Source organism: Lethenteron reissneri, chromosome 43, assembly GCF_015708825.2.
Source record: "Lethenteron reissneri isolate LAM-NWPU_2019-01 chromosome 43, ASM1570882v1, whole genome shotgun sequence".
Taxonomy (NCBI): domain Eukaryota; kingdom Metazoa; phylum Chordata; class Hyperoartia; order Petromyzontiformes; family Petromyzontidae; genus Lethenteron; species Lethenteron reissneri.
In genome coordinates this window covers 2,061,559-2,086,899 of record NC_083821.1, presented here as the reverse complement: position 1 = coordinate 2,086,899, position 25,341 = coordinate 2,061,559, and the positions used below count along the sequence as shown (strand labels likewise).

The 25,341-nt window shown below is 55.5% G+C and overlaps 1 protein-coding gene across 2 annotated transcripts in view; it reads right to left on the bottom strand.

Annotated features, from left to right (window-relative positions):
- Positions 1-187: 187 nt before the first annotated feature.
- Positions 188-25,341, bottom strand: part of LOC133353294 (uncharacterized) — a 43,520-nt gene continuing 18,366 nt past the window's right edge. For both annotated transcript variants that reach the window (XM_061569415.1, XM_061569414.1), the window contains 10 exons: positions 24,960-25,168; positions 13,595-13,707; positions 11,455-11,850; positions 10,925-11,063; positions 10,233-10,330; positions 9,809-9,881; positions 9,467-9,518; positions 8,760-8,820; positions 8,220-8,322; positions 188-5,350 (listed from right to left, as the gene is read on the bottom strand). In XM_061569415.1, coding sequence (XP_061425399.1) covers positions 5,202-5,350; positions 8,220-8,322; positions 8,760-8,820; positions 9,467-9,518; positions 9,809-9,881; positions 10,233-10,330; positions 10,925-11,063; positions 11,455-11,850; positions 13,595-13,707; positions 24,960-25,168 — 1,393 coding nt within the window. In that variant the 3' untranslated portion in view covers positions 188-5,201. The remainder of the gene's footprint in view (positions 5,351-8,219; positions 8,323-8,759; positions 8,821-9,466; positions 9,519-9,808; positions 9,882-10,232; positions 10,331-10,924; positions 11,064-11,454; positions 11,851-13,594; positions 13,708-24,959; positions 25,169-25,341) is intronic.

Sequence of the window (25,341 nt, the reverse complement as noted above, 5' to 3'; positions counted from 1 at the left end):
CCACCGTAGCAAGAACAGAATGTAGTCAGGGCTCTCGTGAAAAAAGTCTTAACACTCGGCGAGAGCTTTTCTACATACAAATAAATGGGACAACTGTGACGTCACACGACTGTGACGTCACCACGCATCATCAGTCGAGTTGTAATTTCAACGTAATCTTTATTTCAATATTTTCCGAAACGTGACGATCGAACGAAAATAGGAGTGCGACAGAGATTCAATTTCCCCCGCCCCAACACCCCCCCTCTCCGAGCTAGTTTTACAAATAAAAATAAACAAAATAACGAGCGAGAAAGACATTTAAAAATAGCACCAAGCACGCTGAACGTGCAGGGGGCTACAAGCGGCTGGACCCTAATCTTAGCCAAAGCCTTCATCCGCAAATAAATATCCAGAGACGTGAAGGGGGCACGGCCGCGTCAAAGGCTACGCCAACCAACAAGGTTCCCCTCGGCAATGAGAAGGGGGGGGGGGGGGGGTGGAGGCGAGGCATATATAAACAAGTGGTTTGTAAATTGTGTACATTCAAAACAAGCGGGCCCGGTTCGCTCGAGAGGGGCCGAGCGCAGTGGCCGTCGGCTGTGGAGTGCTCGGGCGTTGTCACTGCCCTCGAGTGGCCCAGGCACCCCACCGGGCTCTCCTCTCCCCTCGCTCCCTTCCCCCGAATGCGGTCACGGTAGGCGGCAATGCCGGGCCACTAATCGGCGGAGCCGGCACTGCTGTGAATCCGTGGTTAAAGGCACGCGGCCGTGGTCTCAGCCCGGCCACCACTGACTGCAAGTAAATACAACTAACTTTTTGTTGATTGTCTTCACCGAAATTTGGCATCTTCATGAGAATGTAAAATGCACGATTTGACCGTCATGCAAAGCAAACGGCGATCTCACAGCAAAGTGTGGAAAAGTGCGCCCCCTACTGTCGTGAAGATTAAAAAAAGGCCTTGTGAAGGCTCCTCCATTCTTGAACACGTGGGGGGCGGGGGTGAGGGGGTCACACAACAGCGCTGTGACACTTTACAAATGGATCCCTCCACTTACGGTCGGCACGACCGCCACGATTGCGCGTCGGAAACAAAGGTGCACACTTTGGGGTAAAAGGACAAAGAAATAAATTGTTGATCGAGAGAGCCGGAGTTGAACTCGCAGTCCGAGCTGTTGATGAGTAACCAAGCTCAATATGAACTGGAATCCAACCGAAGGCTGTTTGATTGAGAGACGCGCCAGGGGTGAGCTCGACTGCACCGTGAACGCCTCCGTTTGACAAGTCGAGAGCTCTCGATCGAATCCCTCTCCGTTTCGGTCGACATGAAGCGCACCTCAAGCATCGCTGCCCTGCTGTCCGGTCGATTAGTAATCGATAACGATGACTCTCGTGATAATTGTATCCACTCGTGTGTCTGTGTGAGAATCGAAAGCTTTCGATTCCTATGCCCTCAATGTGCCCGATCTTGCCGGATTTTGGAAGCTAAGCGGCGGCGAGCCTGTTTAGCGATTGGATGGGCGGGCAACACCATGGGGCTTGCCGGGTGTTTGTCGACCCCTTGTACAAAGCTCGGTGGGTTTTCCCCGGTTATCTCCCACAACGAAAGCCAAACTCTGAGTTTGTGGAAGTGATGGCCAAAGCGTCCCAATTTGGCAGGACACTCCTTAAAAACGGAGCCCTGAGACTCGGTGAGGCTTTCCTGGGCGAGTTCCTGGGTTTAACGACGGATGCTGAGGCAACGACCATGGGTGGCTCGAGAGCTTGAGGTGGAGTTCACGCCTGTATTATTGCGACATTTAAAGCGCCCTCATTTGACGGTTCGGTAAACGACAACCGCTTGGGACGTCTCCCAAATGATATATTTTCGGCCGGAGTGCAACTTCTCACTAACGACATATTTCTCAACCCACAAAACTTTCATGCTTGCTCAAGCTGCACCTGATTGACAGATCTTGGCTGCGGCGTCCAGAATTTGTATTTACAGGCCCATCTTATTCAAATCCCAGGTAAGTTGGGCACACACATTCTGAACGCCGCCAAACCTGTTTTCGGGCCGTGCCACGCTCCGTTCGGCACGACGTCCGCGCTGTTTCGTTCCGCGTGCCCCCCGGATGGCTCCTTCAATCAACTTTGGTCAGGCAACGTGGAGCGAAGCGTCGGGACGTCGCGCCGAACCACGCGTGGTTCGAAAAGCGCGTCGGAGAAGCCGTGCGGCAGTCTCCTCCTGAAGTCGTTTCTTAATCCCAAGTCTGCTCGGGTCGACGGAACACTGGGCGACTGGGCGTAAGCGCCGGACGTCCGAGCGAGTTGTCTTCCCGTCGACGCTTTAAGCCGACGGCATTTCCATTCGTCCGCGCTGGCAAGTCTTTGAATTGCCAGAGTGGTGCCTACGAACCCGTGCTACGAACCCACGCTACGAACCCGCGAAACCTCCGTTCAATTCACAACCACCGCCGCCGTCACCAGCACCAAGCGCCGTCTAAACCGAACCCGCGCTTCCACCACCACCGCGTCGACCGGGCAGGTGAAGTATGGACAACAACACACAACCCCCCCCCCCCCGAAAGACAAAAACATTTGGGAGGCCTTCATCCAGCAGTGGAGTGAGAAAGGTCTGTAAATTAAAAATAAAAATTTCGTACGATTCAACAAGCGGAGAGCGTCTCTTCGCGTGGCTAACTGGCAGTGATGAGCATTCGCTATCGCAGCGCGTGAATCTCACAATTCACGCCTCCATCCCCCCCCTTCCCATCCCATGTGGAATTGTAGCTGCAACGGTTGCACCTCAACATCAGTCTTCATTGTTTTTGTTGTGTCCCAACAGCGGTGCGAGTACGCACCGCGGCCGCGCTTTGGGGTCGGGACGGAGGAAGGGTTACGGCTCGGGCGAGGCTCGTGGTTTTGGGTTTGAACCTAACCCCGGAAGCGTCTGCGGTCATCGCGACATCAAAAACATCGTGCAGTGGCTGACTACGAGCGTCTCAGCGGAGACGTTGACGTTAAACGCTTTACGTAATATATATACATATTTCAAAGTAACACGAGCGAGCCGAGAGTCGGGCCGCGACCAAGCGACTTTGTCGGATGCGTTGACACGGGACGCGAGCAAAGTGACCCCGCGGGAAAGGCTGGCACGGTGGTGACGCTCGGACAGAGAAGGGCAGCAACAACTTGGTACAAGGGCAGGCACCAGCTCACAAGCTTGGTACAAGGGAAGGCACCAGCTCGCACACCCCCAAAGAACCCACTGGGGGTTGATTTTACCTGGGTTGAGAGTTCGACTCCCGCTGTGGTCCCACGGTGCGCGAGTTAAAGTGCACAAACGATGCGATCCTCCGCCCCCCACCCTGTACCACCCCCGTGTGTGTCGCTGCACTACGCACCTGTACCACCCCCGTGTGTATCACTGCACTACACACCTGTACCATCCCGTGTGTCACTGCACTACACACCTGTACCACCCCCGTGCGTGTCGCTGCACTACGCACCTGTACCACCCCCGTGTGTTGCTGCACTACGCACCTGTACCACCCCCGTGTGTATCACTGCACTACACACCTGTACCACCCCCGTGTGTATCACTGCACTACACACCTGTACTACCCTGTGTATCACTGCACTACACACCTGCAATACACACCTGTACCACCCCCGTGTGTGTTGCTGCACTTCGCACTTTTTTAGCGATGGCCAGCGGACGGGGCTTACATTCGTTGGTCTCTCAAAAGGCTGCTTCAGTGGCGGTGGGGGCTACCCGGTACAATATATATTTGTATTTTTTACGCAGCGGTAAATATAACATTCCACATTTCTTTTTCCTATATTCACTTGCCCTAATGGGGCAACAGTCGACTCTACAATTTACCGGGTTCATTCGGAAGCCGGGCATCCCTGGTTAAAACAAAACGCGGTTGATGCCCACCACGACATCCGGAATATACAGACCGCGTTGGCGTCGGGGGTGGGGTTCAGACGTAGAACGTCTCGTCCCATTGTATTGCATCTTCAAAGTCACCGGTGGACTTGCCGCTGCGTTTTGCGGTCACGTGGGCACCGAGATCGGTGGACCCTCGACGAGTGAGGAGTGGCTGACTGATTCAACCCGCACCCGCTCGCATGTAACCACGCGTTATAAAAATGTTTTGCAAGCGCTGGAAATCCGCAACTCCCGGGGGGGGAGGGGGGGGTTACAGTCTACCCACGGGCGATGGAGAGTTCACATCCCCGCTTCACGGCGGAACGCCGCGTAAAGGCGTTCGTTAGTATCGGGGGGGGTTGGGGGGTGGTTTCATTGACCCCTGGGGGCTCTCGTCTCGATTGGCCACTAGCTCAGTTTCCCCGCTCGGCTTTTTGAAGGTTAATCTTTGTTCAAGACGCGTCAAGCGCGGGTGGGAGCGGGCGGGCACAGAATATTTATAAAAACGACGGCAACTTTATTTTTCCGACAACCGGTTCCCCCCCCGCCCCCCGCGGTTAAGTTACAAAACGCGGTTCGAGATCGAGTCCGGAAGATAAAACATAAAACATTCGACGACGACGACGCTGCTCGACTCCGTTGTTCGTGTTTAAAAGGTCACCGCGCGCTCCTCCCAAGGCCGGGGTTCGCTCCCCCCATCGCCCCCACGGCCGCATCGCCCCGGCCTTCACCAGCAGCACGTGAGCCCCCCCCCCCCCCCCCCACCTGCGCCCCCCCCCTTAACTTCTTATTTTGACCTTGGTGTCTAAAAACAATCCAAATGTAAAAGGTGCTTCCCTGCAACTGCTTGCTCACGCTACTGTTGGCGGAGGGGGGGCCCTGAACAACGCTCCAGGGAGCTCTGTGTGGGCCCCCTCCCACCCCCTCCCTCCTAGATTGTATTTGGTCTACTCTTCCACGCTGGCCACCGCCGGTGCCTTCGAAGAGGCGGGCGTTGTACGCGACCGAACGCGGTGCCGTGGCGAACCCTTTTACGCTGCTGGGTGTACAGACGAGATGGCGGGTAGCGGATTTTAAGAAACCTGCGCCGTTGAAATTCAACGGCCGAGCGCACGCACACCGAGAGACCGAAGCTGGGACCCTCTGGATCGCGCACACCGCAGCGTCCGTCTGTCACCGTCGACACAAACTCATGTACACACGGGGGGGGGGGGGGTGGGGGGGGCGGCGCTCTGGTCTAAATGTAGATGTTGGCTTTTTGTCGAGGCTGGCGGTGGGAGAGGGGTCCGGGCCCCCCTCCCTCTCACAGCCGCTTGCCCGGCTTCACCTTGCAGGAGGGCGCGGTCGTTATGAGCCCCCTGTGTCGCATCATCGTGTTGGCTTTCGCGTCCTTCGCCGCCTGAAGCCTTCTGCAAGGCGACTGCTGATTGGACAGCTGCTGCTCCTTGATGACTGCGGTCGAGGGTCAGGTGGGTGGCAACAAGACAAGAGCGACGGTCGTTAACGAAGCGAGAGGGTCGGGCCTGTGACCTCCTGCCCGCGGGCGGGCGTTCGACACTTCACGTGGCTTCAATGTGCACATAGCCTGGCACAAGCGTCGTAGTGACGTCACCGCCACTTAGTGGCGAATGGCCGTTGTTGTGTGTAGCGAGTTGGCACAGTTGGCGCATCTGCCAGTCATCTCAAGTCCGTCAACCCATGCCACACTGGGTCTGTTCCGTGAACTCCTGCAAGCGAGCCCTTGGACGCTTTACGTGGCCTCAAAGTGCACCGAGCATGGCACAACCGCCGTGGTGAAGTCACCGCCACTTCGTGGTGAACCACGGTTGTTCTGGGTAGTGAGTGTGAGATAGCGAGTGTGTAGGTAAGCGAGTGTACGGTAATACGAGTGTGTGGATGAGTGTGTGCGTAAGAGAGTAAATCAGTAAGTGTGTCGGTGTGCGGGTGTGTAACCGAGTGAAGTTAGCTTGAGCGTGGCTATATGAGTGAGTGGCTGTATGAGTGAGTGGCTATATGAGTGAGCATACGAGTGACTATGAGTGTGTGAGTGAGTGTACGAGTGAGTGATTGATTGACTGTATGAGTGAGTGAGCATGAGTGAGTTTGAGAGTGACTGAGTGAGCATGAGTGTGTGAGTGAGCATGAGTGCGACGATAGGAGGAAGCGAGTGAGTGTACGAGTGAGCGAGTGTATGAGTGAGTGAGTGTACGAGTGAGTGGCTATCCGAGTGAGTGTATGAGTGAGTGTACGAGTGTGCGAGTGAATGAGTGAGTGAGTGTACGAGTGAGTGGCTATCCGAGTGAGTGTATGAGTGAGTGTACGAGTGAGCGAGTGTATGAGTGAGTGAGTGTACGAGTGAGTGGCTATCCGAGTGAGTGTATGAGTGAGTGTACGAGTGAGCGAGTGTATGAGTGAGTGAGTGTACGAGTGAGTGGCTATCCGAGTGAGTGTATGAGTGAGTGTACGAGTGAGCGAGTGTATGAGTGAGTGAGTGTACGAGTGAGTGGCTATCCGAGTGAGTGTATGAGTGAGTGTACGAGTGAGCGAGTGTATGAGTGAGTGAGTGTACGAGTGAGTGGCTATCCGAGTGAGTGTATGAGTGAGTGTACGAGTGAGCGAGTGTATGAGTGAGTGAGTGTACGAGTGAGTGGCTATCCGAGTGAGTGTACGAGTGAGTGTACGAGTGAGCGAGTGTATGAGTGAGTGAGTGTACGAGTGAGTGGCTATCCGAGTGAGTGTATGAGTGAGTGTACGAGTGAGCGAGTGTATGAGTGAGTGAGTGTACGAGTGAGTGGCTATCCGAGTGAGTGTATGAGTGAGTGTACGAGTGAGCGAGTGTATGAGTGAGTGAGTGTACGAGTGAGTGGCTATCCGAGTGAGTGTATGAGTGAGTGTACGAGTGAGCGAGTGTATGAGTGAGTGAGTGTACGAGTGAGTGGCTATCCGAGTGAGTGTACGAGTGAGTGTACGAGTGAGCGAGTGTATGAGTGAGTGAGTGTACGAGTGAGTGGCTATCCGAGTGAGTGTATGAGTGAGTGTACGAGTGAGCGAGTGTATGAGTGAGTGAGTGTACGAGTGAGTGGCTATCCGAGTGAGTGTACGAGTGAGTGTACGAGTGAGCGAGTGTATGAGTGAGTGAGTGTACGAGTGAGTGGCTATCCGAGTGAGTGTATGAGTGAGTGTACGAGTGAGCGAGTGTATGAGTGAGTGAGTGTACGAGTGAGTGGCTATCCGAGTGAGTGTATGAGTGAGTGTACGAGTGTGCGAGTGAATGAGTGAGTGAGTGTACGAGTGAGTGGCTATCCGAGTGAGTGTATGAGTGAGTGTACGAGTGAGCGAGTGTATGAGTGAGTGAGTGTACGAGTGAGTGGCTATCCGAGTGAGTGTATGAGTGAGTGTACGAGTGAGCGAGTGTATGAGTGAGTGAGTGTACGAGTGAGTGGCTATCCGAGTGAGTGTACGAGTGAGCGAGTGTATGAGTGAGTGTATGAGTGAGTGTACGAGTGAGCGAGTGTATGAGTGAGTGAGTGTACGAGTGAGTGGCTATCCGAGTGAGTGTATGAGTGAGTGTACGAGTGAGCGAGTGTATGAGTGAGTGAGTGTACGAGTGAGTGGCTATCCGAGTGAGTGTATGAGTGAGTGTACGAGTGAGCGAGTGTATGAGTGAGTGAGTGTACGAGTGAGTGGCTATCCGAGTGAGTGTACGAGTGAGTGTACAAGTGAGCGAGTGTATGAGTGAGTGAGTGTACGAGTGAGTGGCTATCCGAGCGAGTGTACGAGTGAGTGAGTGTACGAGTGAGTGAGTGTACGAGTGAGTGGCTATCTGAGCGAGTGAGTGTACGAGTGAGTGAGTGTACGAGTGAGCGAGTGAGTGAGTGTACGAGTGAGTGAGTGTACGAGTGAGTGTACGAGTGAGTGAGTGTACGAGTGAGTGTACGAGTGAGTGTACAAGTGAGTGAGTGAGTGGCTATCCGAGCGAGTGAGTGAGTGTACGAGTGAGTGAGTGTACGAGTGAGTGTACGAGTGAGTGAGTGAGTGTACGAGTGAGTGAGTGAGTACGAGTGAGTGAGTGTACGAGTGAGTGTACGAGTGTACGAGTGAGTGAGTGTACGAGTGTACGAGTGAGTGAGTGTACGAGTGAGTGAGTGTACGAGTGAGTGTACGAGTGAGTGAGTGTACGAGTGAGTGTACGAGTGTACGAGTGAGTGAGTGTACGAGTGTACGAGTGTACGAGTGAGTGAGTGTACGAGTGAGTGAGTGACTGAGTGAGTGAGTGGCTATCCGAGCGAGTGTGTGAGAGTGGTTGAGACGCTGTCCGCACCACCGTCTCGCCCGTGGATTCCTGTCGCCAGACTCAGATCTTCGGGCAGCTCCTGAGCCTGCGCCACGCGGCTCCTCTTCTCCCCGTCCACGTCGTCGTCGTCCTGCGACGCGCACACACACACACACAGTCATCACCACCACCCACATATTCTCTCTCGTCTCGGCTACATACACACACGTGTACATGCATGCATAGACAAAGATCCCCCGTGCAGCCTTAACAGACTGTTGGGGCAAGTGCTGTTCGCGAGGGGGAGGTGTGGCTGGAACCACGACCTTTGTCTCCACAGTTCTGATGTTTACGCAGCGCGCCAGTTAATAATTTAATGCTGAGTCGACCTAGGGGAGGCCCAGGACCTGTTCAGATATTCGTCATGGGCAATAAAACTTGTGTCGCCAGCTTTGTAGTGCAGTGCGCTAACCTCTGCGCCACCAATCCCCACAGCATGTGTGATATACACATACACACACACTTGTGCATGCACGCACTTTGCAAACGTAACATTTCGTTTTTTTTGTATATAATCGCTTCACTTGCCAGGTTTTGGTCGTCGTCTTCAAGCTCGTTAAACGTTCTCTTGATGTTCGGCGAACAAAATCTGTGAAAGGCGCGCAAAGAAACAGGGAGAGGGTGCACGCTTGCAATTACAGACGATGAGCCCCACGCACAGGAGAACACGACGCGAGTTCACGTTACATATCAGTCTGGCGCCGTGCAGTTCACGTGAGAAACCACAGACGCGCTCGTGGCGGAGGCAGCCAGAAGCGGCGCTACCGACGATTGCCCAAGCTCTGTGGACCTACACATCGGGATGTTCGGGCAACTCCCATTAATGTGGCAGGAAACCGGGGCACGCGGTACGAGGGGGCGACGCCCTAGCCCCTACAGGCGGAACGAGTGGAGTCCGCACTTTGCCGTACCGCCTTCGGACCAGCCAGTGTATGGCACCACCCCCTTGACGTGCACACGGGGAAGGGATTTTCTCGACGTCCTTGTGTGTTCCGTCAACCCCTCGCTGCTGCTACCTCTAGCGCTGGATTACAGGCCACTTGCATAGCCACCACCGTCCAAGCACGTAAGAGACGCAATCACAGTTAACCGTGAGAAATATAAAAGTTGGGCTTGGGCAGGTTGCGTAACACTGGCTAAGAAGGGATGGTGGCCAGTGGCCGAGACCAAGGGGGGAGCGGCAGTCCAAGGATGGAGTGCGTCCAAGAGGATGGTACTGACGGGCTGGGCCTCACCTTTTCAGTGACAAGACGACTCCTCCTTCCATCTCCATCTCGCTGAGCCCCTCTGCAGCGGGGGGGGGGGGGGGGGGGTGGAAAGCAAAACTCAAAAAAAGCGATCGCTGTTTGTCGAGCGCCGAGGCGGCAGGGAATAAGACGGACGGCGTCGCACGCACAAATCCCGTTGCACGTTTCCGCACGCGGTTTCGTCTTTGTAAAGGGTTCATTGAATCGCGCGCATCGACAAATGCGGTCCATTGGATGATTGTCGCGTGACCGATTTGATGAGCGTGTTACGGGTCTACTCTGGACGACCGAGGGGATCGGTGCGTGGAGGGTGTGGGGGGGGGGCGGTACCTGGGTCTCCGTGCCGCCGGTCCACCTCTTCCACCTTGACGAGGAGGCTCCCCTCCAGGTGCGTCACGCCAGCCTGCGTCACACGCACACACGGCCCCCCTCGGTCATGCGCGGCAACCACCACACGCAAGCATCACACAACTGCCACCACCACTACCACCACCGCTACCACCACCACTCAATGGCCGGTGCCTAGGACCGCTGCTACGGTTGCAGCTATCGAACATGGGCGGGGAGACTCGGCACAGGCTACACCTGCGCACGCGTGCACACGGGGATCTTTGACGTACGTGTCATGTGAGAGTGCGTGCGCACACGCATTTGAAATGACACTGGGCACGTGCACTTGTACATGTACATACACACACACATGCACGTGCGGTGACGTCAACGGTGAAATCCAGGTTGCGTGCGTGCATCGCACCAGGGACGTCTCTGCGTTGGCGTCGCCGTTGGTGGCCGCGTGCCGCGCGCCGGCGCTGCTCCTCGCCCGCGCCGCCATGGAAGCCAGGCAGACGATCACTGCACGCGGGGTGCACCGCGGTGGGTCGCAACGCATCACCAAACTATAAACCAGTAGACAATGTTTTTATTTATTTTAACAGTTAAGGCCCGCTGAGCTATATAGATTTTTTCAGAAGAGACCTGGCCATAAATGTTAGTTCAACGAAGTGGCTTATCACGTGGAGATTTACCGCAGCCAAATACTCTGAATGTTTGTTGATTCTAAATTTGGGAAAAACCGGAGGACCCGGAGAAAAATTCATGCGACCATGGGGAGAGAGACACGCTAACTCCAAAAATGCAGGTGTCAGGGTCGGGATCGAACCCACTACCTCCTGTACACCAGGCGAGGTAGTTAAGATGTCGGCACCACGGCGCTACATTGAGAGGGTCCCGCTACTTTGGGATGTTTAGCCAATTCCATTCCAGAGCGTTTGACTGGCAAGTCCCGATGGGCAAGCATCCAAAACACTGACCTGCCTGGATATTAGTACTGAGTATACTTGGCATTCCTTTGATGTCATGCATATGGGAAAACATGAGGTGTCTGGAGATAACACAAGTAAGTGGACATCATCGCTAAAAGTGTGTGTGTGTGTGACATCTGCTTACCATCCTCTTGCTTGATGACCACGGTGGGCTGATGGCAGATACCTTGAATCTTCTTCGACCCTTGAACTATGACATCGTCCATGGTGGACGAGTCGGCCGTGTCATGTGACCTGGGCTTTATGGCCGTGCTGCTGATGACCTGTGGGGTAGTGCAAAGGTCAGAGGTTACGGGACGCCGCCCACGTAACTATTCACTCCTCGATCTGGTCTTGAGCATTGTCCTTCATGTCACCAGCGAACGGAAAACGACAGTAATTAGCCTGTTAAAACGCCTGTATGCATGACGGTTTAAAGAAATACCACTGTGTCGGACTTTCCCAGAAATATTTGCGAGTCAAAGGTGGGAGAACCACGCATTAATGGCATTTTTTTTACGTTAAATTCATGGTAAAATGTATCCCGACAGTTGTGACATTTTTGCCATTGGGAATCGACACCAGGCCAGAGAATCTGGACCGCAGCTGAAGATTCCCACGGTACTCGACCCTGTCGTCCCACGATAACGTGGGAGCGATGAAAAAAAACCTCACCCCGAAGCTCACTGGCTTCTCCACTTGCTTCTCCTCCACCGCGCTCTTCTCCACAGGTCGCACCACCTCCACCCTTTGACCCTGCCCCTGCTCCTGACAGGTCACGACGCTCATGGGCGCCGCAGGCCCCACCACGTGGCTGCCAGTGGTGCTGCCGGTGCCACCGCCGGCGCCAACGCCATGCTCATTCGCATCGCCCCTGCAGTCGGCGGTCGCCCCCGCCTGCTCCTTGACCGCGCAGTCCGAGCTGGTGACCCAACGCTTGCGCTGGGCGAACTCCAGCAGCAGGGCGGCCTCCAGCGGCAGGGTGTCCGTGTCGAGTGATGCCACTGCTCCCGCCGGCGTCTCCTGATTGGCCAGGCTCATGATGATGCTCGCCGGCTCCTGCGCGTGGCTCTGCGTGTGCAGCCACGGATCGCACGCCAACATTAGGCCAACGTTGCCGTGTTTAATGGGGTGATCGATTTCAAATCGGTTGAACGGCCGCCTCGTGCAGCGCCTGCGTGCGGCTGCATCGCCAAGGGCAACGTCTCATGCATGGGGAAACAAAATGGCCGACTGTTTCTATTCGAGCTCTCGTCGTGAGTTATCAATAAAAAAAAACTTGGCACCATTATCTGATTCGGTCATGGGCCTCCCCCTAGGTCGACTTAGCCTCCGATGAGTACTTGGTGGCGGTGTGTAAATATAGCCACAAGGGAGACAAAGGCGGCTGAGCGTGGTGCTGGCCACCCACCCCCTCGTGTGCCGTGCTAGCCTAAAATGGGTGATCGTTATTTCGTAAGTATGTGTGTCTACTGCATGCGAGTGTGTACATCTGTCTCTGACGATGCGAGTGTCTGCATATGTTTGTCACCTACATATTTGTGGTCGTCTATTTCTGAGTATCTGTGAGAATGTGTATGTATGTCTACTACATATTAGTTCTTCTGTATTTCAGAGTATCTGTGTGAATGTATGTGTATATCTACTACATATGTGTATCTGTATCTCTGTATGTGCATATGCGTCTACTGCATATTCGTGTGTCTATATCTCAGAATCTTTGCGAGTGTGTATATGTCTACTACATATTTCTGTATCTCTATCTCGTAGTATCTGCGAGTGCGTATGTGTGTCTACTGCATATTAGTGTATCTCTATCTCGGAGTATCTGTGCGAGTGTCCGTCCATCCGTGCCTCTTCGTGCACGGTTACTCCACCGAGCGTCCAGCGGCACATTCCACCCTCCCCTGTGCTCCCCCTCCTCTTACCCCAACGCGCCGGCCCTGCCGCCCTCCCCCCCCCCCCCCCCCCCGATGCACGGGAGCCTTCCCCCTCCCCCCCCCGCTGAGCCCCCCCTAACGTGCCGTGCGAGGCCAAACAACGACCGCCACCGCCCGCTCTCCCCTCGCGTTCCCAGGCAGGGGGGCGGGAGCGCCCGCGATGTTATCGGCGTGGAGGGGTTGGCGGCGGGGTGGGGAACCAGAAAATGTTGCCGCGATCGCTCGCCGCCGCGTCCCCGCAAACCGGTCCGGTTGGAACACCGATGCGGGAGAGAACCGTTAAATGCATCGCAGAGCGGTTCGGGTTTTTTTTCTTCCCCCTCCCCCATCTGCCCCCCCACACCCTCCCCGGCCCCAACGGTATCGCATGTACAGGAGGGCAGTACATAAAGTCGGTCGCCTGACCCTAAGCACCCCCCCCCCACCCCCGCCGCGTGCCGGTTTTGAGCGTTTGGAATTTCGTCCGGTAACGTTGCGCGGGCCGATTGCACGCACGGCGAAGCTCGGCAGGCAACACGACCACCGGTTAATTCTCGGAGGGTCAAACAACACCGTGGCTTGCCAGGTGTTGTAGGTGGCGAGGAGTAACCAGGAGATAGCATTACCGAGCCTCACACCCCCACCCCCCATCGCATACAAGTGGTGGGTTTCGTCCCAGGCCAAGCCAAGCCACTTATTAATTAATAGAAGAGGCCAAAACGTCCCCTACGCAGGACGGTCCGGATAACGACTCTGCTCACTTTGAGTCCTCCCCGTTGGAATTGCGGACGTGGCTCATCACCCCCCGCTGCGGAACGCTGACAATGGTTCAAGCATAGCGACGCGTTGACCACACGGCCTGACCCGGAGTGACACACCACGGCCCTCTCTCTCACCTCCTTGGCGCTCGGTCGGTCTCGCTCTCCCGCCTGCCCGCCCCCGGGCGCCTTGATCACCAGCGTCATGTGACCCTCCGTGTCGCGAGATTGTGGGGAGTAGCCGGAGCTCTCTGAGATGGGAACATGGAACGGGGGGCGGGGGTGCAAGTGGCACAAGATTGGGGACGAACGTCAGCTATGAGGAACCGTGAATCGCACATCATCGTCATTATTACGGGGTCAAATCATAGCCCATGCTGCCTGCGTTTCTCAGGGATCACAGACACGGAGCCGGCACCGCTGAGAACCTGAACTCGAATCCAGGACTCAGTCGCGTGACCACGGATTAAAGCGGGTTCTCAAGTGTTGCTGGTTGATGGTTTCGATGAAGTCACCATAGGCTCACATGGAGATCTGTAGACTCACGACGTATAACGAGTTGCGGGTAGACCGGAATTGTTGCGAGGTGATGGTTTTCAACACAGCCACCGATGACCACACACCCGGAACCGTCTCATTACAAACCATCTACGAGCCCAAACTGCGGCCAATGTCGTTGGATCGCAGAAGCCGACCCCCGCAAGGACGACGCGAATACCGGACGCGCTCTCACAAGACGAACGGCCCTCTGGACCTGCTCGAACGCTGGAGGTTGGCGGCTGCAGGAGCGCGGGGGGGGGGGGGGCAATACGCGAGCGCCCGTGCGGGGGATGGCGCCTTAAGCAGGGTAGGGGGCACAGCTGGTGCATCATCGGCCAGTCATCTCAGTCAGTCAGCCCATGCCACCTGGGTCTGTCCCGTGACCTCCCGGCTCGGCCCAAGCGCCGTGGTGACGTTAACGCCACTAAGTGGCGAATGTCGACTGGTGTTGTTGGTTTGCGTGTATTAAGGCTGAGTGAGGAGTGAGGACGAGTGGTGCAGTGGTTAGCACGCTGCGCTATGATGTGGATCAGAAACGTGGATATTTACAAGAAAGTATTGAATAAGGAATGGGCACAGCCTTGAAGTTGTATTGAGGCACAGGAAGAGTGGCACGCGGGTTTCAGACTGCGTGCAAGTGAGAGACACTTCATGTGACAGCCTCAAAGTGCACCTGGCCTGGCACAGGCGCCATGGTGTGGTGACCTCACTGGTCACCGAGTGGCGAACGGCAGGTATCGGTATTATCGGTCCAAACATCCGCGCACGGGTACTTAACGTACTGCCCGCGGCGCGCGTGTGACGAGTCGAGCGCGCGGCTTTGTTCCCCGTGTCGGGCGCATCGCTGCACGCCAGTGAATCGCATCGCACCTGACTACCGCCTGCGTTTATAGGGGACGGTGAGGAATGAGAGGGAAGATAAGGGGTGGTCCGCGTGTGCGCGCCCGTCTGTGCGTGTGTGTGTGTGTGTCTGTGCTGATGGGTGTGTGTGCGCGTCTGTGCTTGTGGGTGTGTGTGCGCGTCTGTGTAAATGTGTCTTTATATGTCTGCGTGCTTAGTGGAGTAGTGTAGTGGGGAGCGCGCTGCACTACGAATCCGGCGACCCGAGTTCGATTCCTGCTCATGGCAAACACCAGTGACGATTATTTTAACCGGTTCTGGGACTCCACGAGGTCGACTCGGCGTCAAATGAGTACCTGGCGCGGTGTGTAAACATCGCTACACGGGGACGGGGGGGGGGGTGTGAGGACGGAGGATCTTTGTCAAAATTCATCACTGCGAGCGTCACGCGGACACAGAGGACAAACCACCCGAGGCCAATTAGCGGCAGCTGAATTAAAACTCCAAAAGGTTGAAAGAAAAAAGAGGCCGAAGAGAAAAGAAAGGAGAGGGGGGCGGGAGGGGGGGGGAAGGTGAGCGGGGGGGGGAGAGCTTTGAAGGCACCTGTGCACGCATGCCGATCCCAAGTTCAGGTTTCTTTTTAAATCGCCCGACCCCGACCGACACGCAGACTCGGCGGTAATTTGGTGGCCGGTTCACGCGTCGGGGCACGCTTGGCTTGCAGCGAGAGAGCTCTCCACACCCCCCCCCCCCCTCGCGCGCTTCCGTTCAGCCCATCATCATCACCGGTTGTCCGCCACGGTGGATAAAACTCGTACCGCTTTGTGGGGGCACGTCAACGGAGGTTGTTTTTTTTCCTTCCTCCCGTTAATGGACTCCGGGGGCTCTGTCACAGTAGGAATGTGGAATTTCCTTTTCACCACTGCCTCTAGGTTTGCCAACGGACGCGGGCGGGCGGGCGGGCGGGCAAGCGAGCGACAGCGCACAGTCTGGTGCGTAGTAACCAGCTAGGACGACCGTGACCCATAGACTCGCTTGGACGCAACAACAGGCGAGAGAGACATTTCATTCGTCAGTCCGTGAAGTCGCCGCGCTCACTGGCGGCGCGCTCGTCGTGCACGGCCGGGGGGAGCGAGCGCGCTCGCTGCGACCCACACGGAGCCAGCGAGCCGTCGTGTTGGTTGAGAGTCTCGTCCGAGAATCGGGAGAACCGCTCGAGTAGCATGGTTGGCTACGTGCGGTGCGAAAGAAGTTCAACGTACGTACAACTTTAATGGAGGGTAAGGTGGGAGGGGGGGTGCATCCTTCCTTTCAAATTTGTTTTGAGTGACAGTTGAGAGCAGCTCTTGAAAACTACCCATAAGGAGAGGGGGGGAGAGGGGGGGGGTGGAAGAGGGGCAGGGATGGGGGGGCAGCCCGCGGGGGGGGGGGCAGCCCGCGGGGGGGCAGCGCTGATGGGTTTCATCAGGCCTCCTAAACAGGGCTCCGAAATTGATTTTGAAAACAAGCATTCAATGGATTTTCGGTGGGGTCTAAACATCAATGAATACCGACTGTGGATCCGCCCCAAGACAGTTGTTGGGAAAGGGAGAGAGAAAGTACCCCCCCACCCTCCCGTGTCGCCCCCACACTCCACCTCCCCCTGGAGCCTGGGATCCCGTGACAGCGGCAAAGTGGTCTGAGCAAAGTCACGTAGAAGGGAAATAATAAAATGTTATTTTATTATTATTTTATTATTTCCCTTCTACGTGACTTTACCGAAAGAACCAAGAATATGAATCCCTGCAGTCACCAAAGCTTTAAATCGAAATTTGGTCTGAGCAAGTTCTATATCATTTTGTTCGTACGAGTGTGGATGCGAGCGGGGTACATCAACAACAAAAAACAACAAAAAACAACAAAAAACTACAAAAAACAACAAGATACACAACCCGCAGAAGACACAGGTGGGGGCAAGGGGGGGGGGGTGACAAAGACACGCTCGAGTGAAGCCCACAGATTTCACTTCTCGTCGAACGGTGCGTGGCTTCCCTGTGGCGAGCGAGTGGGCGTGAGACCGCGACATTGAACCCATAACACCTTGGGGTTTGTCCTGTGACCTCCTCCCCCTCCCCCCTCCAGCGAACCTACATTGCACCTAGCCTGGCACAATTGCCGCGATGTAACCTCTACTCAGAGGCGAATGGTTCGTGTTGTTGTTTGCGGTTGTGAGCGTGCTTATTAATCTGTGTGCTTGTTTATCTGTGTGCTTGTTTCTGAAAGTGTGTCTGTGTGCGCGCATGCCCGTAGTTTTGTCGGACTGCGTGATCGTGTGCGTCAGTGTGTATCGGTATGAGTTCGTGCGAGTGACTGCGTCTTTGTATCTGTACGTGTGTGTGTGTAACGGTCTGTGCGTACGTGTGTATGTTTGTATCCGTGTGCGTGTCCTTGCACGCGTCTATCTATACGTCTGTACATCTGCTTATTTCTCTGCAACGCCTCTGAGCTTGTCTGTGTGTGTTCGTGTTTTCCCCTCTGTGCGCATACCTTGATGCACGGTATGCTCCAGTGTGTGCGCGACTTGATATTCGTATGCGGGCGTCTAACGGCATATGCAGTAACGCAGAACCCCCGTGTGGGTGTGGACTACGTGTCCGTGTAAGACTTGTATATTTAGGTAACTTTGTGTAAGACTTTGCGTCAAATTCCACTCGTTTTGAGATTCCATCTTCACCGCGTGCTATGCTTCTGTCTTTCTCTTTAAAGGCGACCCTTTGCGAATTACCAGTCATCAAACTCAGTTCTGCTTCGTCCACCCACTGCCCTCACCGCCACATTCTCTATCGCTTCTCCGTTGGAGTCTCTGGTAAACTTTCCTTGGTCGGCTCCTATCGTTAAAACACGAGCTCTGCGCATTTCGTGAGTCGTGTGTGGATTGTACATCGGCAGTTCGCCAGTATTGATTCAAGCGAGCCTGACTGCTGCTGATGATGATTATGAGACACTGCGTGTCGAAACCGGACCATAGTTTTGCTTGTGCTTAACCAATGCCGCTGGAAATTACGCACATCCAGAAAGCCGTGCGGCTGATGGAAAGTATAAAAAAAAATGTTTTACATAAGTGGATGCTTATTTATTTCGTATATTAAAAAAAAGTGCGCGTTTAATGTTGTGTTCACATCTGCCTCTTTCTCACGAATATCTCCCCTTCCGTAGCAGCACTTCCCCTTTGTGCTGCATCGCAACGAGAGGGCGATTGAGTCAGGGTGCTCTTCGTCTAGCAGTGGATAGATCATGGCTGACGATAACGATGATGAAAACGATGTGAACTCTTGATCCCAGCAGCCCACGCGATGCCAAAGGCAAACATCTCAAACTGGTCCTGGGCTTCACCTAGGTCAACTAAGCCCAAAGCGATGATCCGATATGGTGTGATGCGGTCATACTCGGCGCCGAGGAGACAAAGGCGGTCGGGCACGCCCCTGACAACCTGGGTTCAACACCCGTTCAGCGGCAAACATCTGAACCTGTCCTGGGTCTCCCCTTGGTGGACTCGACCTTTACAATAAAATTGACATGTGCGTGTGTGTGTAAGAGTATCAGCGGCGGATTTAAAACCAATAACAGAAACCTCACGCCACCGTTGAGTTGAAGGTGCCGCGCCGGGAGATTGAACCGGCGACAGCTGTCATCGCGGCCCGTGCCCCTTGCGCCGAACGACTCGGGGCCACATTTGCGAAGACAAAATGTGGCCTTAAAAAAAGTTGCGCGTTTTGTTCTTTCAACAACAACACAAAAAAACAAGTATATAGCAGGAGCAGTGATAGTTTAAAAAACAAGTTAATAAATAACAGTGGCTGAGCCGACGGATGATCTGGCAGCGGCAACAGGAGGGACCGGTTTTGCCGTGGCTGTGAGGAGGGTGTGGGGCAGACGGCGGTGCTGAAACCCAACGCGTTCTGGGAAATGGTCGCGTTACATTCGCTCAAAACCAAACAATTCACAGGCTCCCAGACGCCTCGCCCCCGTCCCACCACCACCACCACCCCCCCGAGTAGAACAAGAATGTACACGCGACACTTCCCACCAGCATCAGCAGCACCCTTCACCGTTTAGCAGCGCACATGGGGGGGGGGGGGGGGGGTGATGGGGTGGGGGGGCTCAGATAGGGCCCAGGTGTTTTCCCCAATTCCACCCCCGACCAACCACCACACCACCCACCACCACACCTGCCACCACCACACCACCCACCACCACACCACCACCGCACCACCCATCCACCACCCACCGCACCACCCACCACCACACGACCACCCACCACCACCACACCACCCACCACCACACCACCACCACACCACCCACCACCACACCACCACCACACCACACCACCCACCACACCACCCACCACCACACCACCCACCACACCACCCACCACCACACCACCACCACCACACCACCACCACCACACCACCCACCACCACACCACCCACCACCACACCACCCACCACCACACCACACGACCACCACACCACCCACCACCACACCACCACCACCACACCACCCACCACACCACCCACCACACCACCACCACACCACCCACCACCACACCACCACCACCACACCACCCACCACACCACACCACCACCACACCACCGCACACCATCGCACCACCCACCACACGACACCACCCACCACACCGCCCACCACACCACCAGGTTGGCTCCGCTACTTTGCCTTCGTTGTTTCGTGTTCCCAGGTGGCGGCCGCGTGGCCGTTCGTTGTTGGCGCATCAAATCCAGAGGCCCGCCAGTAGCCGTATCGAAACTATCTCCCGGCGCGGCATTTGTAAACAACGGGGACACGTTTCTGAAATCTCCACCATCACCCACGCCCCGCGCTCCCTCCGCTGGCGTGGGGCGGTGGCACGGTGGTTAGTGTGGGGCGGTGGTTAGCGTGGAGTGGTGGCACGGTGGTTAGCGTGGAGTGGTGGCACGGTGGTTAGCGCACCACGGCTATGAACTTAACGACCCGAGCTCGATTTGCCGGCCGTGTCCAACGACTACGATGAGCGATGTCTGAACCGGTCCTGGTATTCCCGCCACCTCCTTTGCCAAACTCCCACTGACCGTTGTGGTGAAGTATGGTCAAACAACACAGGCGACCGACACGGCATCGGGAGGTCTTACGCCAGTAGTGAATTGGCAAGGGACTGATGATTACCAATATAAAATCAGATTTTTCTTGATTCTGGTCAATACTAAACTCCAGCCCTAACATCACTCCAACCCCAAACCAGCACCAAATTTGGAGACTTCCGCAAAATGATGGTTTCATCATTATCATCATCAACTTTTGGCATTCTAATAAAAACCCATCCGTACGCCCTTAGCGCTAATTCTATACAACAAAATGTCATCTGGCGATGATGCTGCTGCTGCATTGTCAGTGGTGCACAAGCACAATTAACACTCACATACATCAATAACACCGTGGCCTTGAAATGAAATTGCAGTATATATAAAATAGACGACGTTTCGGGCAATGACTCTTTGTAGTGTGTATATATATAGAGAGAGATGGAGTTAATAAGGGTGGATAATTAAGGATACGAGACCTGCACGTAACTACACACGGACCGCTGCGGGTAGGCTCACCAGCAAAATAAGAATTATCGTGACCTATGGCCACAATGCGGCTGCAATCGGCAACGTGGCCTCGATGGGAAAAAGAGAACAAAAATCCAAGAGAGAGAGAGAGACACACACACGGACGGAGACATCTCAGCTGAAATGTCACCACCCCACCACCCCCTCCGCACATCGCATTCCGCCCACGAGAATGCGTGTCGGCTCATGCGAACCCCAGCGATTCCTAATCCCATTCACTTTCCTGTGAATGTGCGCGCGCGCGTGTCTGTGTGTATGCATGTGTGCGTGCGTGCGTTTGTGCGTGGTGCTGGCCACCCACCCCTCTCGTGTGCCACTGTACTGGTCTTTATAGGTGCTGCTACTCGCTGACAGCACTTGCCCCAACAGTCTGTTAAGGCTATACGGGGATCTTTGTCTTTGGCCATACCACACCTATATGCACCGTGCCGGCCTAAATAGGTGCTCGTTGACAGCACTTGCCTCCTCAGCCGTGTATATGCTACACGGGGGGTCTTTGTGTGTGTGTCTGTGTGTGTGTGTCTTTGCTAAAGCACAGCAAGTTGGCACAGTAGGGGGCACAGGTGGTGCATCAGCCAGTCATCTCGGTCATCTCGGTCAGTCGACCCGTGGCACCTGCTGGGTCTGCCCCGTGACCTCCTGCCAGCGGGCTTTCGACACTTCACGTGGCCTCAAGGTGCACTTGGCCTGGCACAAGCATCGTGGTGACGTCACCGCCACTTAGTGGCGAATGGCGGTTGTTGTTGTTGTTGTGTCTTTGTGTGTGTGTCTTTGTGTGTGTGTGTCTGTGTGTCTTTGTGTGTGTGTGTCTGTGTGTCTTTGTGTGTCTGTGTGTCTTTGTGTGTCTGTGTGTGTGTGTCTGTTGTTGTTGTTGTGTGTCTGTGTGTCTGTGTGTGTGTCAAATTAGGGGGATCTTTGTCTTTGTGTCAATGTTTGCTCGTTGACAGCACTTGAACCTGATGGCGGCACCCCGGCTCTCGCACAATGTCCGTGATGCAGTCACTTTTAGCCTGCTGATGGTCGGCGACGCGGCAATCGACTCATCTCGACGAGCTGTACACGATGCACCACTACGGTGTGTACCGCGAGCGCTCAGGGTTTCGACGCAATCGTCCTCGCTGCGTTTCGACATCGAGGAGTGGCACCGATTCCGGATTGATTGGTACCCCAGTCGCAGCGTTAAGTACACCCCTAGAAAGAATAGTGTCCCAGAAATAACATATCTTATTGCCTCGGGAGTTTTGAATTATTTGGTACCCCGGGGTGCCGCCATAAGGATAATTTGCCCCAAAAAGTCTGTTCAAGGCTATACGGGGGAACTTTGTATGTGTGTGTGTGAGTACCTGGTGCGGTGTGTAAACATCACCACGAGGGAGACAAAGGCGGCCGGGCGTGGTGCTGGCCACACCCCCGTGTGTTATCGTTCTAGCCTTTATTGGTGCTCGCTAACAGTACTTGCCCCAACAGTGTGTTCCAGGCTATACGGGGGATCTTTGTCTTTGTGTGTGGGCATACCTGTGTGCACAGTTAAGCTGTATAGGTGTGAGAGATTTAATCCCGATGGCAATTACCGACCGACTTGTAATTTGGTGAGTTGGTGCTAAGTGTGTGTCTGAATGTTTGAGCGAGTGCATGGGGGGGCCGGGCGTGGTGCTGGCCACCCACCCATCCCCTCGTGTGCCGCAGTGCTGCTGCTCGCTCACGGCCACTTGCCCCAACAGTCTGTAGAGGCTATACGGGGCTCTCAATGTCCGGATAGTGCCATTGCCTTTGTGCTGTTCGCCTTTTGGCGTCCTCTGGTCTAACACTGTTTGAGACGTCGTAGTTTGTTGTAATTTTCTTTGAACCTATCTACGTGACTTTACCGAAAGACCCAAATTATATCAACCGACGGAGTGAGTGGACTGGTGGCCACGGGAGGTAATGGCAGAGGAGTCAGCCTGCAGTACGAATGGACTAGTGGCCACGGGAGGTAATGACAGGGGAGTCAGCCTGCAGTACGGATGGACTGGTGGCCTCGGGAGGTAATGACAGCGGAGTCAGCCTGCAGTACCAATGGACTGGTGACCACGGGAATGATCGAGAATAGGAGCGTGGCCAGGTCTAGAACCAGCGAGAAGGTTCGGGAATGGGGGCGTGGCCTCACATCGTATATCAGGGGTAGATGCGCGGGAGACTCGGGGATGTTGCAGTGGGGGGGGTGGGGGGGTGGGGGGGTGGGGGGGGGGGGTCTCCGCCTGTCCAAGTGTGAGCAACGTGGCTCCTTAATAACATGAACCATTTCAAGGCAAGTGCGTCGGAGTCGTCTTCACACCAATACCCGCCGCCATTCGCCACTAAGCGACCGTGACGTCACCACGGCACCTGTGCCAAGCCAGGTGCACTTTGAGGCCAAGTGAAGCGTCAAAGGCTCACTGACAGGGGGTCTTGGGACAGACCCAGCAGGTGACTGAGAAGACTGGCAGATGCACCAGCCGTGCTCCCTACTGTGCCAACTTTCTGCATCTTAGCCGCCCGGCGCTCCGCTCGTTGTTGTGAGCGTCGCTCCCTCTGCCTTCCGTTGTTGCTGGAGAGCGACTGCCTCCAACTGCCCAGTAGCAGCGTCCTTCACGAGCCTCATTCTCACGCACACACACCCGCACACATACACACATACACACACACGCGCGCACACTGCCCCCCCCGTGCGTTTCCCCTCTGCGGTTTCTGGCCATGGCTCCAGGTGCGGCTCGTGCCGAGCGAGCGAGAGAGCGGAAGGCGGAGTTCGTCTGCTCGTGTGTGTGCATGTCTGCGCGCGTGTCCGTGTGTGTGGGTGGGTACGTGTCTGCGTGTGCGTGTATTTCAGCGTGTGTGTGCCTGTGCGCGCGCGTGTGTGTGTATGTCTCTGCGTGTGTACAGTAAGTGTCCCGCCTTTGTATATGGGTACGTGCCTGCGTGTACGTGTGGGGCTATGCGCACGCGGGAGTGTGTGTGTGTGGGTCCCTTTGTCTTTATCTGTGTGGATTTGTGCGCTCGCTTACTGCACTTGCCCCAATAGTCCAAAAAGACCAGTGCGCCTTGGCGTGCGCGCGTTTGTCCGTGCGTTCTAAACTCATCTGTTCAGCCACGCGCGCGTTCCCTCGGGCGCTTAAAGTGTGGCGACCTCTTAGACCGCACACCACTGATCATCATCACCACCACCGCCGCTTTTCACTTCGTTCTCCCCTCCAACTTTAGATCCAACAATCAAGTCCCCAAGCGTCAAACTCCGCTCGCAACAACAGTCCGGCTGTGCTCGAGTCTGCGCGCCGAGCAATAAACACGCTACTTTATTACTAATCAGCCCGGTAACCCCCGCTAGCGGTCTCAACGACGTCGCGAGTAACAAACCATTTTACCGAACCTCCACTTTTTAGTTGCTACGCGAAATCATCATCGTCACCATCGTCATCTCATCGTCATCCCATCGCTCACTCCACCACCGCCCGTTACGATAACTTGCGACCGAAGCAGCCTTGTCACGCACGAGCTCTCCTCTCGGTTGTTTTTGCTCCCATTTCTATTCGCTTCATCGTTGACATTGTGGGGGGGGGGGGGGGGGGGTGTGAGCCACATCAATTTCCAATCGGAGGGGAAATTTTCTGCAGCGAGGCACCCTCCAGGACCCAACCGACTGAGATTGTCGCGTTGTGCAAAAGCTTCTTCACGAAGCGAACGGTCCTGGTGGTTTTGGCGGCCCACGGGTGACTTGTGAGACTCCACTATACAGGATGTACCACAGTCGGCTCCACAGAGGTCAACGTTAAAAAAACTAAACACGAAACTATTTTATTTTATTGTATCAGGTGTAATGCTCACTGGGCTATGTAGCTCTTATTCACAAGCGACCTGGCTATCACAAATGACAGCTCAACCAAGTGGCTTGTCATCGCGTGCACATTTATAGCAGCCAAATACTCGAAACGCGCGTTTTTAAATGGAGGGAAAATCCGGAGGACCCGGGGAGAAAAATCCACACAACCACGGGGAGAACAAGCAAACTCCAAATATACAGCAGGTATCAGGGGTCGGGATCGAACCCACGGCCTCTTGTACACCAGGCGAGGTAGTCAACACCTCGCCACAGCGGTGAGATGTTGACTACCTCACGCCAAAGTGAACAAAAGGCAGAGACAACGGCGATGCAGCACCGCATGCCGCTCAATCGGAACACGTGCAGTACCTAATCGTGCCGCCGCTGCGAAAACGTCGCACGACCCTCGTGAGAAGGCGTCTTGAGACTCTGCGGCACCTTTCCTGGGCGAAAAAGGGCGACGATACTCACGACAAATCGTGTTCCCGACAGCGGCCGAGGTCCCGACAGCGGCCGAGGTCACAATGACCGTGTGCCGCGCCACGGAGCACGACTCGGGTTGTCCATTACGTCTGGGACACGCTGCGCTACGACGCTCTCGTTATTACTATTATCGTCGTCGTCGATTTCCGCGAGTGGCGCTCACCTCTGGAGTGGTTCGCCGGCGCCTTGAAGCAGGGCGGCGCTCCGGTGCGCCCGCACGACACCACGCACGAGCCTGCCGCGCCACCGCCGCCACCGCCGCCACCACCGCCACCGCTCGTGGCACCGCCGCCACGCTCCGCGCGCAGCGCCGCGCCGTGCGGCTCGCCGCTCCGCTCCAGCACTGCCTCGGCCTGCGGCCCCGGGAGGGCGCTGGGACCACCGCACGTCACAACTCCGCGTTACAACGTGGTGGTGCGGTGGTGGTGTCACGATGGTGCCGTGGTGGTGGTGGTGCCGTGGTGGTGGTGGTGCCGTGGTGGTGGTGCCGTGGTGGTGGTGCCGTGATGGTGCCGTGGTGGTGGTAGTGGTGCCGTGATGGTGCG